This window comes from Rhagoletis pomonella, unplaced genomic scaffold, assembly GCF_013731165.1.
Source record: "Rhagoletis pomonella isolate Grant_MI unplaced genomic scaffold, Rhpom_1.0 Rhpom_scaffold_00004, whole genome shotgun sequence".
Classification (NCBI taxonomy): domain Eukaryota; kingdom Metazoa; phylum Arthropoda; class Insecta; order Diptera; family Tephritidae; genus Rhagoletis; species Rhagoletis pomonella.
In genome coordinates this window covers 28,082,985-28,096,499 of record NW_023458558.1, presented here as the reverse complement: position 1 = coordinate 28,096,499, position 13,515 = coordinate 28,082,985, and the positions used below count along the sequence as shown (strand labels likewise).

At 37.1% G+C, this 13,515-nt stretch overlaps 2 protein-coding genes across 2 annotated transcripts in view; both read left to right on the top strand.

Moving 5' to 3' along the window:
• LOC118737391 (coatomer subunit gamma) overlaps positions 1-2,562 on the top strand; it is a gene marked incomplete in the record, with an annotated part of 3,940 nt that extends 1,378 nt beyond the window's left edge. The window contains 6 exon segments of the mRNA XM_036467851.1: positions 1-703; positions 774-955; positions 1,024-1,198; positions 1,258-1,443; positions 1,510-1,662; positions 1,750-2,562. Coding sequence (XP_036323744.1) covers positions 1-703; positions 774-955; positions 1,024-1,198; positions 1,258-1,443; positions 1,510-1,662; positions 1,750-1,880 — 1,530 coding nt within the window.
• An 888-nt stretch (positions 2,563-3,450) lies between these two features.
• LOC118737390 (filamin-A) lies at positions 3,451-7,435 on the top strand. Its single transcript, XM_036467850.1, has 5 exons — positions 3,451-3,748; positions 3,930-4,157; positions 6,380-6,540; positions 6,652-6,850; positions 6,947-7,435. Exons 2-5 carry the CDS (start codon positions 4,025-4,027, stop codon positions 7,240-7,242), a joined length of 789 nt encoding a protein of 262 aa, XP_036323743.1. The 5' UTR covers positions 3,451-3,748; positions 3,930-4,024; the 3' UTR covers positions 7,243-7,435.
• Positions 7,436-13,515: the final 6,080 nt, after the last annotated feature.

Genomic DNA, 13,515 nt, shown 5'->3' with positions numbered 1-13,515 from the left:
TCCTCATTTGTTGCTGAGATTTCAGATGAATTCAAGGTTGTTGTTGTGCAAGCGATTTGTGCACTTTGTTCCAAGTACCCGCGCAAACATACTGTGCTAATGAACTTCCTAAGTGGTATGTTGCGTGAAGAGGGCGGTTTGGAATACAAAACTTCAATTGTGGACACCATAATTACGATTATTGAGGAAAATGCTGACGCTAAGGAATCTGGACTGTCTCATCTTTGTGAATTTATCGAAGACTGTGAACATGTTTCGCTGGCAGTCAGAATTCTTCATCTACTTGGCAAGGAGGGTCCATTTGCCAATACACCATCCAAGTACATTCGCTTCATTTATAATCGCGTTATTTTAGAAAGTCCAATAGTACGTGCAGCTGCTGTTACAGCACTGGCACAGTTTGGTGCCTCTTGTCCTGCACTTATAAATAACATTTTGGTACTACTTAGCCGTTGTCAAATGGATCCTGATGATGAAGTACGCGATCGTGCTACTTACTACTTGCACTTATTACAATCCAATAAACCGGAACTTTATAAACATTACATTATCGAGCGTGAAACATGCTCTTTGGCCTTGTTGGAAAAGGCGTTAACGGAACATTTGAATGGGGACTTGTCTACTAAATTTGATTTATCGATTGTACCCAAGACCACCGTTGTTAAAGAGGAACCCGCCAACGAAGCTATGCTTATTTCTAATAGTAAGTTTAATCTGATAAAACAAATACGATCCATAAGTCAGTTTAAAGCATTTGATGTATTAATTCTCAGCGCCACGAGCTCCGAAGATCACACGTGAAGAAGAAAGTGCTGCGCGCTTATCTCAATTGCCGGGTATACAAGTGTTGGGACCTATTCATCGTACAACACCGCCAATACAGCTTACCGAAAGCGAAACTGAATACACAGTGCAATGTATTAAACACATCTTCGCCAATCACGTCGTATTTCAGGTGTGATATGAAAGCAAAAAGATGCACTTATGCTCAATATATAAACAAAACTGTTTTTCTTATTTCAGTTTGATTGTCTCAATACTTTGCCTGATCAAATATTGGAAAATGTGCGTGTAGAGCTAACTATACCTGAGGGATTCATCACGCGCGCTGTTATACCATGTCCAAAACTTCCTTACAATGACTTACAAACGACTTTTGTCATTGTCGAATTTCCACCAGATGTTGCTAGTTCAGCTGGTAATCAAAGGCATATAAGTATATAATTAATTGCTATTTATACTTATTTTCTTTCTTAGCAACATTTGGCGCCACTTTACGATTCGTGGTTAAGGATTGCGATCCAAATACAGGAGAACCCGATTCAGATAATGGCTACGAGGAGGAATACATGCTAGAAGATCTTGAAATTACAGTTGCTGACCAAATTCAAAAATCGAAAAAGAGTAATTTCCAAGCGATTTGGGATGCTGCAGATACAGATGGTAATTTTACTAATCAGTTTGATTGCTCTGAACAAAATTATTAACTATTGTAAACTATTCTTATAGAATGGGTCGAAGCTGAAGATACATATTCGCTCTCTACTGCAAACACATTACAGGAGGCAGTTAATTTAATTTTGAAATTCCTTGGCTTAGGTGCCGCCAATCTCTCTGAGAATGTAACTGAGGGGACACACACGCATACATTACTTTGTTCAGGTAGGTGCATCAAAATGCAAATGCTTTTACAAAATGTATATATTTTTAATTTGATAAAACAAATTGGTTTAACTTTTTCGACAACAGGCACTTTTAGAGGTGGTGCCGAAATATTAGTGCGGTCTAAATTGGCGTTATCCGATGGTGTTACCATGCAGCTAACCGTGCGTACTACAGATCCAGATGTTGCCGAGCTTTTAACATCTGCTATTGGATAGAATACAGAGGGTTAGATGATAGGAAATCGTTAAACGAATAGCACAGTTTTAATGTTGATTAAGCTTAAAATGAGTGTACCGCTAATGCCATTCAAAATTAAAAAAAAAAAACTTTATCTAACACTTAGTAGCATTTCTCTTCATCACTAAAACAAGTCCAATGGAAGGCCGAATATTATGTGATACAACTATGTAGTGTTGAAGAAAATTGAAGCAGAATATCATTACAAGAATTATAATTTGCAACTGAGTGTTAAAGAATGGATTCGTGAAGTCTATTTCGTGCCACAACATAAGTTTTAATTAATCAGGAGATAAAGGCATAATGCTCTACACATCCCTATATCTTAATAAAATTGTATACTTTGTAATGAATTTGTCAGGAAACATGCATAGAAGCGATGGCAAGTGATCGCATTTGCCAGACGTTCTGCGGCCAATTCATACAAAATATTTAATGTAAATTTTTATTATTTTTTTTTGGTACATTTCTGATGTTTATAATTAAAACAAATGTATTCCATATTTTGTAAATTTAAATATAAATATCTGTTTTTTTGACTTTGACTTTGATATATATGTAAGGATGACACTAATTGCATATGAGAAATTGCATTAGTGTTTAACCATATTATTATTATATATGCGAATAAATATCAAGAAAATATTGCGAAAACCGTAAGTCAAATTTGTATGCTTTTCGAATGTTGTTAACAGCGTTTTTTAACCCATGTCAATTAAATTCAACTAAATTTTAGTTATATTTGTGTCCCGTATTGTTCTCTTTGCGTCATTGACCATGAACAATGTATGATGTTTGTAAATATAGATTGGCACATGAATGCATACACATAGTTTTGTTGCACCTTTAGACGTCATCCAATTCTATCAACACTGCGACAAAAGTTGACAGCCTCAGAAAATCCAAGACAATAATATGCACCTTCATATGTAATTATTTTTAAATTTATAAGCACACACACCTTTGAAACGCCTTAGCAGTCAAATCTGTTGCTGCGATATGACGAGCACATGCACATGTCTTGATACCTCAAAAAAAAAAAAGAATAGAATAGTCTTTTAGTGCAATATTTACATATCGTCGTTTAAAGTACAAAACCGTGTATCGTCATTATGCAAAACCGTGTAACTGATATTGGATTAGCTCACACAAGCTCTTGGCTCCATCTATCCATTCGTCCTGAAATATACTAGCCAGAAGTCAGATTGCTTTATAAAAAAGAGGACCGTTTTGAAATATGAGTGTTTTTACTCTAGAAAATAATTTATGCAACCTCACATACGCGGTTTTACATTATCTTGATACGCGGTTTTGCATTTTGTTGATACGTGGTTTTGTACTTTAAACGACGTTATGCTAATATAATTCATGTGTATATATTTTTGGCTAAATGCCCATATTCAGACAGGGGCTAAATAATAAATTTGATTTAAAGGGTACATTTTGTAATAAATTTTTAACGAAAGGTAGTATTATTTTATTTAAACCAAAATTTAGTAATATCTACTTTAACATTCATTATTTCACCAAATATTAATTATGAAAGGCAAAAGAGGAACGTTCTCCGCCAACTATGTATGTATGTATATTCATAAATATACACACATTTATTGTTGTCTTCGATTTGCATACGCTCTCTTCTGCCGCACAGATGTACCTCAGAAGCTACTGCATAGCATCTTTCTATACTGAAAACTCTTCATAATGCGCGTTCATTGAAAATATAGTTTTCAAAATACTGAATCAGTGCGAGCGGGCCACTCAACCGAAAACCACACACTATTCCGGCGATATTCATACATAATTTTGTGGGCGATGGGTGAAAAGTAAAAGCTAAAGACAAAAAGTGAGCGCAGTTGCAAGCATACATATTTACAAAAGTTCATGTGCATACATATGTACAACATAAAAATATGTTTATATATGTATCATATGAATTATCACAATAAATCTTGTGACCTTAACTGCAAATACTATATGTATAGTACATATATAATTCATACATAAATAACTACATATATCTACAGCCGTGACGTATTATAAAAAGTCGGCGAAAAGCACAAAAGTCAAGAGTCAACGAGTCACAAAAGAATCTCCAACGGCTCATTGGTGCGGTGGTAATATGTTTCGTGTCTCACAGGAGATTCGCTTGAATACGAGCGGCAATGCTGAAGTGCCGCGCTACTGTAACAACACAAGCGCCGACAGTGAAAATGAGTGTATTTTTGGAAAATACCAAAGAACCCCAGACGCGGGTGAGTATTTACGTATACGGAATTTTTTTTTGTACGGCTTGGTTGAAGGAACTTTCCAATGTATGCATGTAGGTGGGCATACTTACACGAGTGCATACATGTATACATAGGTATTCGTCTATTCGTTTATTTGTTGCACTTACATACTATTTGTTTCTTCGTCGATTTTTTATACCCGAGCGCACTTGTGCACAGGGTATTATAACATTGTTCGCATAACGGTTGTTTGTGACAGACTAAAGGAATCGATATAGATATAGACATGTGTATACATAAATGATCAGAATGAAAAGTGAAGTCGATTAAGCCGAGGCGAAAATGCTTCCTATTAAGGAGCATAACACAATGCTCGGCAAGCAGTTTCTGGTTGAGAGCCACAGACATGGTCACCCAAATAGACCCTCGCCCAGGCACGTCAGGAAGCATCTCTACGAACTGACGGACGAAGTCCAGAGGTTCATTAAGTAGCCTCTGGACCCGTCAGCATATCGACAGGCCCTGAACGGCATTCACAGGGAGTCAGTCTCGAGTTATGTATACTCCAGACCTGTGAATGCCGTTCTAGGCACACAACCACCGAACATCGACGAGACGGAACTTCATCTGCGTCGGGAGACTAGAACCAAAATAGCCCAACTTCGCTCTGGGTACTCCAGCAGGTTAAACTCATACCTGAGCAGATTAGACGCAGATGTGCCAATTGAGTGCCCGGCATGCGGAGAGACACCCCACGGCTCGAAACATCTCTTCGTATGCCCGGAAACCCGACAACACTAACGCCTTTGCCCCTGTGGACCGACCCCATTGAGGCTGTACGCTTCCTGCGGCTTCCATTAGCAGAGCTTGACGACAACGACTGAGATATTAACCGATCTGGGCCGCTACAACAACAATAACAAAGCCGTTTCTGTCTGTCCGTCCGTCCGTCTGTCCGTGTGAGATCTCAACGAAATTTGGTATATACGTTGCCCTTTATCTAAGGGAGGTTGCTATTGAAAATGGGCGAAATCGGACTGTAACCACGCCCCTTCTCATATAACGGTATTTCCGAAAAATGCAAAAACTATGATATTTCAGTAAATATTGGGTGCAAATCTTTCAAAATCAGTATGTGAGGTAGAATTTGGGTGCAAAATAATATATATTACGAAATATTTGGAAAAGGGGCGTGGACAGGACCACTTATGATGAAATACTGTATCTTAGTAGCCGCTTCACCCATCCTTACCAAACTCGGTACGAGCCTCGTTTAGGGCCCAGCTAAGAAATCCTTGAAATCGGGCAATAACGACGTCCACCTACCATATAACGGTAATTTAAAAAAACACGAACAGCGATAAATCAGTAAATACTGAAGCTAATTTACTCAAAATCGATACTGGCAATAACCACTTGGCAGACAATTTTATAAATGTTTGGATAATGGGCGTGGCGCCGCCCACTTATGGCCACAAATGGGTATCTCGGCAACCGATTTATCAATTTCTGCCAAACCCAGTGCACTTAATAACCTTGGCACGGAAAAACAATTCGTTTGAAAATTATTCAAATGGGATTTAATTACACCTGCATCCCGTATAACGGCAAATTTCAGAAATACGAAAACTCCGATGTTTCAATAACTGAGGACGCTCATTTACTCTGAGTTAATACATACCTTCTTACAACAACCTCTTAACAATAAATAAGACTCTTATAGACCTTTATCAATTAGACGTGGCACCGCCCATTTTATGACTACAAAGGTCCATCTCGGTAACCACTTCAGCGATTTCTGCCAAACTTGGTTCAATTATTTTATTAGGTTAAACTCAGCATATTTTGGAAAACGTTTCAAATCGGGGAAAAAAAGTTTAAAGAAAATTGAAACCATGGCGGAATTATACCAGGTGAAGTAATTAGAGCGAGAAGAAAGATTTTGAAACTGCCTTATATGAAGATTTGCCTTTAAATTTTGTTTATAAGGCAGCCGAATGTCAGAAGGTAAAGCGAGAAAGCTGTTTTATTACTTCACCTGTTTATTGCGCCATGAGGTGAAACGACGATATTTAATAATATAAAATTCGGTTTCTCCCGAACTTATATTTGTTTACTAGTTTTTTTTTCGAATTTTCAAATTAACAGCTAATGTTTATAATCTTTGGTTCACCAACAATAAAAATATCTTAATTAATAAAAACTAATTTCATTAAGTAGTTAAAAAAGTGTTACTAACATTACAGATGCCTATCCTACCGAAGGTCCATTGGTGCTTGTCGCTCCCGAGCTAACAGATCCCAGCAAGGTGAGACTTCTACACTTTCCCAATGGTGCCGTGCTCGTGAACTCGGAAGTCAATTTCATAATCAAACGCAATGGTGTGAAAGGCAATTTTGAAGTTAAGGTGAAGTCTTACACCAAAAAATCTTTACATTTACCGCTTCATTCCAAGATTTATGATTTAACCCACCAGATAAGGTAATAATTAAAATGCGCCCATTCCTTCCCGTTGCAGGTCGAAAGTCCATCTGGCATAAATAGTGTGATGCCTCTACAAATACTTGATCCTGAACGTTTAAATGTCAACTTTAACCTAAATGAGGCGGGCCTCTATAAAGTACACATCAAATGCAATTCCGTGCCATTACCCAAATCACCGTTTATCATAATTTCCATTTGTGGAGAAGCTGAGGGCAATGCTCGCAAAATGGAATGTAAGTTGACTGACCATAATGATATTTTTTTTTTGTTTTTGTTTTTTTTTCGCAAACTAATAAGCTCTAAACAATTTTTCTACACCCCTTATTTAGTGCCCATTTTCAAATCAGATGCCAATTGCGTGACCCATCGCGGACTTGGCCTAACACACATTTCACTCGATGACCGGAACGAATTTACTGTTGATGGCTCGGCGGCGGGCAACAATATGCTGTTCGTTGGCATATTCGGACCGAAAGGACAGTGCGATGAGGTTGTCATTAAGCATATGGGAAATAATGTTTATAAAATTACATATGAGGTGCGTGATCCAGGCAATTATCTCGTAGTGGCCAAATGGGGCGAAGAGCATATACCCGGTTCGCCATTCCAATTGAGTGCAAATTAATGTGAGAGCATAATCGCATACATATACAAATTACGTGCTTACATTTGTATGTATGTAGTTGCCATTATTTCCATGCCTTTCCTATACTTCAGTATGTTTACCAATTATATCTTTGTACTTAATCTAATTTTAGTGAATTAATGTTCTCTTCAGTAGATATGTATTTAAATAAAAATAAATGCATCAAAATTTAATAGTTAGTAAAAAGTAAACAAATAAAATAAATTTTATGTTTATCCTATAAATGGGAATTTTTCGTTGTCTTGCAATTACACTTCTTATTTGGCACTGTAACTGCCCAAGCGATTTTCGCCGAGTTCAACAAACCACGCCAGTCGTTTCTCTGCTGTGCCAACTGACGCCAATCGGAAATGCCAAGTGAAGCCAAGGCCTTCTCCACCTGGTCTTTCCATCGCAGTGGGGGCCTCCCTCTTCCTGTGCTACCACCAACGGGTTCCGAGTTGGAGCGTCGGTGTCCATTCGAACGACATGGCCAAGCCAGCGGAGCCGCTGTATTTTAATTCGCATCATTCCATCGTCTGCGGCACTCGCCATCGCCAACGCGTAAAGGCCCGTAAGTCTTCCACAAAATCTTTCTCTCGAATACTTCAAGAGCCGCCTTATCGGATGAAGTCATTGTCCATGCTTCTGTGCCATATACCAGTGATGAGTAGAGTCCGACCGTTTTATCGGCATCGGCTAGTATCGGCCAAAAGAATCGGCATCGACCATCTGTTTAGTTTTTTTCGCAATTTTAACAAATGTTCATCAAAATTTGAGACTGTTTAGTCAGATTTTTTAGAATTTTTTTGTGTACGCAGTTTTTTTAATTTTAGTACAATCAAGTGCAAGTTTGTAGTAGCTAGGTAAGTGTTGATTTTTGACAATTTTTTGTTCACGCATTTTCTTCCAAACAAAGTATGTTTGAACATTTTTAATTTTTTATTTTTCTTCATTAAACACAGTTTCTTTTTATTTCTGCAAAATTAAATTTTCGCGCCAACCATTCAATCACTTTTATATGAAAGAAAATACCCAGCACCGTCAGCAAAAAAAAAATCTACGCGATTTCCCAGCGTTTTGAAGATTGCACTAAAATTCAATGGGCTATAAAACTGCATACTCAAAATTTTTCTGAAAATTCGTTAAAATTTTTTTGGGTGTAATTGTTAGTTTGTCGATTTTTTTAATTTTTGTACGAAGTTTGAAAAGTGAATTTATATGGTGCTGGCATGGGCTGCTGGTTATAAAACGTGCTAGGCTTTTATAAAAAATTATAAACATTAAATAAAAATAAATAAAAATAGCCATAGCTAGCATACAGTTACTCCCATAATGAGCGTACAGCTCTTTTTTGTTAATATTCGCAAGGTTTTACATGCTAAAATTTTTTTTTGTATTCAAATATGGCTTATATTTTAGCAAACTCCATTTAAATCCAAGAATGATACTGTGTACAAAAATTAAGAAAAGTCTGCAAAATTTCAGCAAAATCGCGAACTTTTTAATACGAATTTCTAAAAAGAATTCAGGTATTCAGATTTATAGGCCATTAAATTTTAGTATAATAATGTGCAAATTTCAAATCTCTAAAAAATCGCGTTGATTTTTGAGAATTTTAAAACAAAATTTACAAAAAAATTTTGGCATGTAAATCATTGCGAATATTAACAAAAAAGGGCCGTACGCGCAATTTTGGAAGTAACCGATGTACATATGTATGTCTCGCTAAAGCATGAAACAGATCATTACTGTCCAATTTCACAGTCCTTCAAAGGTTTTCCAACGATCTTCAAAGAATCCTGCAATTAGGAATTATGTATATCATCCAGTAATACTCTATAGCTCTGCTCTGATAGGATCATCTTAGACCTCAGCTAGACTAATTTGTAAGTGGTCGTAACTTCCTTGCACCTTGAGAAGCATTGTTTTGCACTTAAAATAGAAGATAAGGTTGTACCTAAGTTCAAAATCGAGTTTTTGTTTGGTATTCAAATATAACGCGAGAATACTGTATATAAGTATGAGTATCTCAATCAATTTCGTTTTAGGGATTGGTGCACGTAAGCACACATTTTTTTACAAAAATAAACTGCAGCCAGAAACAGAAAAATGCTTATCATCCTTTAAAATTATTTTTTCTGAAAATTACAACTTTGCACACAGCACGGTACTTTTTCATACTACATGTCATTTATCTTACTATATATATTTTGCGTTGCTACCGCTGCAAAGTCGTTAAGCCCCATTGCGGAAGAATAAAATACACAAATTCAAGCGCATAGTGTTGGAGCAACCAGAAGCAGCTACAACAAACGCCACGCAAACATCGATTATGAGGAGCCGGAAGCCAACCAACAACACTTGCAACATCAACAATAAGCGGGCGCCAACATAAGGTAATAAAAAAAAACACACTAATGGAGATAATCAACAACAAAATAAACAAGAACTTACATAAATACATGTGTGTATGTACATATGTATATTGCTTATTGACGGTCATCATCATTATGTTTTCTGTTGGCAATGGATTCGAAAGCACATTAGCCACCCAGCAGAAAAAAATTATCAATTAATAAAAAATAACCCACTTGTAGTTAGCTTTTTTGCGGGATTTCTATAAAATATATAACCCGTAGTTAGCTACAAAAAGCTAACTTGGAACTAATTGGCAAGTAATGCAGGAGTAATGAAGGAGATTGTTTTCTTTAAACGCATTTCTATTTAAATATCCTGCACTTCGCAAATACTTTTTCGAATTGAGGACAAATAAAAGTAAGATCGAAATTTCATATTACCATTTTGAAGTTATGTCTGACGGAGTTGGAATATGGGACCACCTACAGGGTAATATGTAAACAAATATGAAATGTAATAAAATAAATACTTAAAGTAAATAAAAATAAAAAAATATAAAAAAATATAAAAAAAATATTTTGTTTTTCCTATTGATAATTTATGTCCAAAAGTAGTTAGTTACAAGTTAGTTACATCAAATGCAGGAGTAACCACCCTTGACTACATCTAATGCAGAATTAACCACCCTTGACTATTTCGCTGATATCGCCATAGAAATATACATAGTTAGCTTTCGTCAAAGAATATATACAGAGAAAAAGTGACTTTTAGCTCCTTCCTAATCAACTTAAAGTTAGCTTATAGTTAGATCCATTTCCTACAGGGCAACGACGACGGCGATGACGACAACGGAGCCGGCAGCGATACATTGCGAGCTCCAAAGGGCAAGTGGGGCATCTCATATCGACACTTGAGTGGAAGATAGACTTATCTCGACAGCCAGTTCACAAAACTTTTCACAACGCCCTATCTAAGAATTCGGTTGGAGAACGCCCTATCTCAGAATTCTGTTCGAAAACGCCGAACCTGGGGAGAGAGTTAACCACAATTTTCGAAAATCTATCGAACTTTCTGACGCATGTGATGAATGTTTTTGCATCAAAAAGCCCGATAGCCATTCGAAAATTGTCGCAAACTGCAAACCATGGTTACAGAATTTCTTTTGCTTATATGCCGAAAGATTGGAAGTTCAGTGTAATTTGCCAAATTCACAAAAAGGGAATCCGCCTTCTTTATGTGGCGTACAAGGTCCTATCGACAATACTGTTTGAAAGACTGAAGCCGTTCATGAACCAACCGATTGGACCTTATCAATGTGGCTTCAGATCTGGCAAATCCACCATCGATCAGGTCTAAATTTGAGATCCCCGCAAAGCTAATACTGCCATGTACCTAGAGTGACGTTGAGTACAACCTTGAGCTCCGCTCAAATTGGAAAGGATCTCCCAGCGCCGTTCTAGAGCAAATGACAAGGCGATTCACTCTCGTGCGACTTTTTCAATCTGATGCTGGGAAGCGGCACCACATATAACAGAAAAACGACGCTGCTGGCCTATACAAATTATATCAATATCGTCGACCTAAAACTTAAGGACGTAAACGCAGCATTTTTCAGCCTAGAAGGAGAGGCGAAAGAGATTGATGTAGCGGAGAACGAGAAAAAGACAAAGTTCCTCCTGGCAACACATAAAAAGCTTTCGCGTATTGGGGCACACGTCACATTGATAACTTTGAAGAAACGAAGGGCTTTATCTATCTAAGATCCTGTATAAACACTACCAATAATGCCAGCGAAGAATAACTCTTGCCAGATGCGACTTAGGGCTGGGTAGACAATTGACAGTTCTTTCTCGACGAACAAAAATTACGCTCTACAAATCTTTCGTCATGCTCTCTTTGTGTATGGCGCAAAAATATCGACGATGTCGAACAAACATGAGTAGGCTTTGGGGCATTACAAGAAAATAATTTTTTGCAAAATGTATGGACTTAAACAGGTGGGTGGGGGTTGATGAAAAAAAAACTGTACGAGCTTTTTAACGTCGTGGTCGTAGTTAAGCGTATACAAATACAACAATTGCGCAAGAATGAAATAAATATGTATGCTAACAAAGCTACGGAATTCAGTAGGGGACTTAACTTTGTCTATGTGTGAGTCGAAAGCTTTCAGGACTGCCTTCAAGCGTTGAATTTTTCAGATGTTTTCGGTCACTTGTTGACATATGTATGTATGTACATTGGTAATATGTAACTGGACAAATGTTGATTTTCAAGTGCTCCAAAATTTTAGGCGTATTCACATAAATACGGCCTCATAAAAAATTCCCATGGTGACAAGTCGGATGATCTCAGCGGCCAAATGACATCCCTTGTACGGGAAATTATGCGCCTAATAATCCTATGTTGCAATGAACCGTATCCATGACACTGTGAATGATGTGATGAGATGTCTTCAGTTGCTTTGTGGCCTGAGCTTTGTATGGATGGAGACGTACATATCGTCAGTCAGTTTGGTAATTTTTTATGAAATGTGGTAACTTTTTCTAGTGATTTTGGTAAAAAATATAAAAAAAGTTGTGGCAACACTGGTCAGCGACAATGAGTGTAATTTTCATTTTTCTTCGAAACTTGCAAAATACATACATACAAACAACCTTAATGATGATGATGATGAGTCTCTGCCGACGTCTCAGTGAACGCTAGCTTTTGGTCATTGCTTTATAATTACGCTGACCATCCGTCCTGAATTGTACAAGACATTCATTTTTTTCGTCAATTGTCCTGGTGAGGCATCTGGAACACAACTATTGAATCATGGAGCATTGCGTATCGAACAGGTAGCCGCAGTAGAGCAATTCGTCTCTTAAATGTCATTTTTGTTTACATTTTAAACTAAAATTTCAAACATTGTTTACGCATATAGATTCAAAAACCAACAAAAAATAAATACACACAGCTTGCTGTTTTTTCGTTCTGGTGCTATTACCTGGCCAATGTGCCTTGGCGCGAAGTCAATTTTCAAATTTTGTGAGAGAGAAACTCCAAATAAGATGGTAGCCTTCTTATTGTAAAGGTAAAGAAACTCTCAAAGTTTGGAAGGGAAGTGGATCCATTCAAAGGTAAGTTTTGCAATTCAGCTCGTTGTGGATACTATTCACAGAATTGTGCTTAGCCGAAATCCGAACCGAAAATAATCCGTTGAATAACATTCGTGCTTCAAAAGTAGTCGAATATTTTCATCATATTCCCTGCCTAGGAATGTGGGTAACACATTTTGCTGGCTAAAAATTCCGAGCACAAAGTACAAGGTTATGGAAAAATATTCTACAATTATTTGATGTTACTATTATTTATATGTGCTGGTTTCACAAATTATCAAAAATATATATTCCAAATAAAAGTGCTGTTTCAGGGATAATAAGTTTAGGATCATTGAAAAAGGGTTTTGTGGAAAAAATTGGCAAAACTATATTTTGTCGCGTATTCTTCTTCTTCTTCTTTTTTGGCGCTGTAACCACCTAAGCGATTTTGGCCGAGTTCAGCAAAGCACGCCAGTCGCTACAAATGTGGTCACCGTATTTATAATAGATGCGACCATGGTTGCCACTCACAAAAATAAAAACGATTGATTGATTGATTTCACTAAGCGACTGAATTTTCATCACGCATTTCTATTTTTTTCTTATGTGAGCTGAATACTGAAAAAATTGTCGGGACTTTGTAAACATTGGTACCAAGTTAATTAGTACTACCAAGGGCTTGAATGATAGCATGAAGTCCATATCCCTTAGAACAGCTGAATTCATTTTTGTAGGAAAAAAATAAAGGATAATTGGCCAGCAAAACACCCAAAATGATAGAGACAACACAAAAATGTGAACATTACCCGAAACGTAACCAATGGAAACCATC